Here is a 4022-nt window from a genome sequence, read left to right as displayed (position 1 = left end):
ACTCCACCAACAGTATCAGAGATGGAGTCCATTTAGCTCTTGATATTAATGGTAGGCATTTACATGTACAGTGTTAGATCTAGATATTCATTTTTGAAAGACCGATCTAACGAGAGAATTTAGGAGACTTAGGCTAAATATGAGAGACCAAAGTCTAAAAATGAGAGATTTAGAAAGACTTAAACTCCCTCTGGATCTAACAGTATATATGTACAATAATTATTGTGGGCAGTACCATTTAATAAAGTTTCTTTTATTGTCATGATTTAGGTCGTTATATAAAGCGTAGTGGCTCCTTGTTTCAGTATCCTGATCCCACGACTAGTAAACTGATTGGATCATTTGAAGGAGGTAAAGAAGCAACACAGTCAAACAATGACTGCTTTGTGTAAATTTATGCTTGTAACTGGGAAAAATTTTAATAAGAATCAGCTCAAACTTGCTACATAGCATGAGTACATCAATATGAATCAAACAATGTCATAAAATTTTGACTCTCTCTCTCTCCTTCTAGTGTCAGTCACAGCTATTAGTCACTTCCCTTTAGCAGCTGGTCTTCTGGTTGGATACAGTTTTGGCGGTTTTCAGTTGTATAGTCTCCTTGACTCCACTCTCCTTTATTCCCTCCCTCTCCTTATACGCCGTTTGCCTACCCCCGTCACTCACTTTGCTGTTCAAGAACCCGAGAACGATCCAAAGAACTTTCTATACGTTTGGGTATCTCGCAACGGCCCCAAGGCACAACATGTGTGAGTGGTTTACATACATATATACTTTTTAGTGTGTGCAATTATGATCCTTCCAATCCTGTTATTATAGTTTTGGTTCATCTCCTTCAGTCACTATGTACCAGATGGGTTTTAAGAAGAAGACGGACTACCCCAATACAGTGTTATACCAAGTACAGTAAACACTATAATATGTGCAGCTATCATGTGAATTGGATTATTGTTTTTAGGTGATTGAAGGTTGCAACAGAAGATTCGAGCACACAATGTGGCCATACCACAATACCAGTGCAGTAATGGTCAACTCCTCTACTATAAGTAAGATAGTGTACATGCACATGCACATTTATATTTCTATGTATTCCTTCTCTTATGTAATTCTTAGTGAGGGTATTGCCGCTAGTAAAAGGTACTTCGCATGTTTCAAGTAAGCTCCAGATTAATCCTTGTTCTAATTAAAGCCCTTTAGCTCCGCCCATTGACAGTACGTTGGTGATGTTTATGTGTCGCGGTGTGGAGGAGGAGGGACGAGGGATGGTGGCAATTTTTGATTTGAATGGTTGGTATAACTCGCAGATGCCACTGCATCCTGGCTGGAGTGACACTAACAAATTAGGGTATGGTACATGTTCATTCTCCTTTATTTCTTTTCCTTTCTCTCCCCCCCCCTCTCTCTCTCTCTCTCTCTTTCTCTCTATTTCCATTAGTCGTAAAACTTGTCCTTTTCTAATTCAGTTTGAAGTATCAATGGATCACGGTTGTATTCTGGTATGACGAGAAGCAGCTGCTACTAATATTTATTGTGTGTGCTTTATTTAGAATTGTTCTACCGGTCTGGTCTCAGTTGATAAGAGTGTATTGTTCCAGGTTGAGTCTCGGAGTTTTCTAGAATCACTATCAATGAGTAAGTGGGAGTGGTTTGATGTACATTATAATGTTATTCTGTACTGTATAGTAATATTTAGTAAATGTGACTGTTAAAAATAGTTAATGATTTTTTAAATTTTTTATGGACTGTAGAATCAAGATTATAGTACACTGTACATGATTTATTATTTTTATTTATTATTATTATTATTATTTAATAATGATAATTCCTTTTTTAGGTTTTAATATCATCTCAAATGAAGAGGTCGGCATCTTTCAATTGGAAGGTCTTCGTTCTCAAGTACCTCACAGATTCACTATTAATATTATTAATAACTACTGACTCCTCCCACCTCCAGGTAATCACAGAGTTACTAACCCATGGTCCAGCAGTGATGTCCAACCCACAGCACTACCTCTCAGAGCTACAGTGTGTCGGATTGGTACCAATACTGGGCGGGGCAAGTGAACCAGGGTCTAGTTTAGTGGGCGGAGTCATTCAAGGACTGACTGAGATGCAATATTTCATTCTATCCGTCTGTCTTCAGCATGGACTTCAGTCTGTACTTATGGGCGTGGCTGAGTCGTGTGTTGTTGCTGGTTATCAGCTGTCATTAGAGAATATGATTGAATGGATCAGGAAGACGGTAGAGGAGCTTGTAACTGAGAAGAATAACCTGAGTAAGAGAAAGGATGAAGATACAATGTACTTGTAACATGCAGCTGCTATTTATAGCGTGTTGAGATTGGTTTTTCTTTTCTGTTTTAGTTGATAGACTACTCTTTGGTGATGAGTTCCATCCAGCTGTTCTATCTTACGCTAATCTTCTTTGTAAGTGCTTCTCTGTCCTTGTTAAAGTGATTGAGACACTCTCTACTGAAACTGATGGAAGCAACGATGATATCTCATATCTATACTGCACTGCTAATATACACAATGAGGTATGTAACCTAGCTTCTAGCTCTCTCTCTTACAGTGCACAAGATGCAGTTGTTTATTATTATAACAATCTCTTTGCAGATTATGAAGACGACTCACTGGTTAATGGACACAGAACTCCTTCCTCATTTAACAGGTACACGTACATGCATATATACATTGTTATTCAATAAATGTTTCCTCTCTTTTTCTATATCAAATTCTCTTCTCCAGATGCTGCTATGGATTGTGATGCTTTAGATGATGATCGCTTTGTTTTTCCTTCCAACGAACTAGCAAGTAGATATGAAGACATTTCTGACAAGAGAGAAAAGTAACACGTACCTGTACTATTTTTAATTATTTCTATTATTTTTTGTTTAGTTTTGGATTGGCTCTTGATCATTTGATTCGTGGTTTAGAGTTTGTTGATAAAGTCCCGTTTCACTATCCAGCAGCAGATATCAGTGTAAGGCTGGAACCAATGGAGTGTATGTATTGTATGGTCTTTCATTTGTAGTGTTTATTGAAAGCTAAAGCCTATCCTGATTCACTCTCCCAGCAGTTAATAGTATCCTATATTATTCTGTGTATATTAAAATTAATGCATGTACTAGTATGAAGCATTGGGTAACTTTGGTATGTGTTTTTGTAACAATTTTTATGAATAAAAATTATTTATTACAGTACGTGTACATGTATTTCTTGTATAATAATTATTAGTAATTTTAAAGCAAAAATCATCAATGTTTTTTCCCTGACTGTCATTTTAAGATATTGTATATTTTATTGGACGTGGCCACTCCTCCTGGTGATGCTACTCTTGCTCGTCAGTATTGTAAAAGTTTTCACTTGGACTGCATTGATCTGGCGGTCATGATCTGGAATATAGATCACGGGACTGTACCACCAAACATTACTGATAGAAGAGTGAGACTGAGCTAGTATTGTTCAGATTTACTTTTTATTTTTTTTTAATTTCAGTTGATCCAGTTTGAATCAATTTTTGAACTAGCTGTTTTGCGTCTCTTGTCCGAAGGTATGGCCCCGCCTTTTTTAGACCACACCCTCTATGATAATGACTAGGTATGGTATCGGAAGCCATTGGTTACCTCTTTGAGTGTAAGGGTGATACCTACCCTCACCTCCGGATTAGGGCCTATACTGCCGGGGGTAACGTCACTAGAGCTTCAAGAATACTGGTACGATATTAATGATTATTAATGAATAATTAATTATGTGATTTGAATGTTTGCAAAAATTTTAGAAATCGAACAAGCTCAAATTTTTGCATTTTTAATTAATTTTGTTAATTAGGAGTCGTCTGTTGATTCTGATGATTATGGAATGTTATTGGAGTGTTTTGTCAACAGTTGTCTCAGTCACTCTTGTGAGTTAATAACTATTAATAACCACTAATTAACTATTTTAATAACTAGCCGAACACGGACTTAAACTTGTACGGATGCAACTACATGACAAGCTACTGGTGAGTTAATTAGTGGGTG

General features: G+C 36.9%; 1 protein-coding gene across 1 annotated transcript; it reads left to right on the top strand.

Annotated features, from left to right (window-relative positions):
• Positions 1-7: 7 nt before the first annotated feature.
• On the top strand, positions 8-4012 carry LOC109587599 (uncharacterized). Its single transcript, XM_020003828.1, has 21 exons — positions 8-51; positions 271-351; positions 515-749; positions 820-901; positions 959-1046; positions 1114-1155; positions 1198-1345; positions 1436-1496; positions 1548-1632; positions 1835-1896; positions 1955-2276; positions 2365-2537; positions 2617-2671; positions 2749-2848; positions 2899-2983; positions 3035-3085; positions 3289-3444; positions 3499-3553; positions 3601-3716; positions 3832-3904; positions 3954-4012. Exons 4-21 carry the CDS (start codon positions 845-847, stop codon positions 4010-4012), a joined length of 1788 nt encoding a protein of 595 aa, XP_019859387.1. The 5' UTR covers positions 8-51; positions 271-351; positions 515-749; positions 820-844.
• The last annotated feature ends 10 nt before the right edge of the window (positions 4013-4022 follow it).

This window comes from Amphimedon queenslandica, unplaced genomic scaffold (genome assembly GCF_000090795.2).
Source record: "Amphimedon queenslandica unplaced genomic scaffold, v1.1 AMPQUscaffold_12513, whole genome shotgun sequence".
Taxonomy (NCBI): Eukaryota; Metazoa; Porifera; class Demospongiae; order Haplosclerida; family Niphatidae; genus Amphimedon; species Amphimedon queenslandica.
Note: the sequence above shows the minus strand (reverse complement) of the source record. Positions and strands in the feature narration are given on the sequence as shown.

What these genes read in the sequence shown, in the direction of transcription:
- LOC109587599 (XM_020003828.1), top strand. Translation starts at nt 845, where the DNA reads ATGTACCAGATGGGTTTTAAGAAGAAGACGGACTACCCCAATACAGTG. An exon ending in TGGAAGGTCTTCGTTCTCAA is followed by an intron (nt 1,897 to 1,954) that starts GTACCTCACAGA and finishes TCCCACCTCCAG; the next exon opens with GTAATCACAGAGTTACTAAC. An exon ending in CAGTTGTCTCAGTCACTCTT is followed by an intron (nt 3,905 to 3,953) that starts GTGAGTTAATAA and finishes TTTAATAACTAG; the next exon opens with CCGAACACGGACTTAAACTT.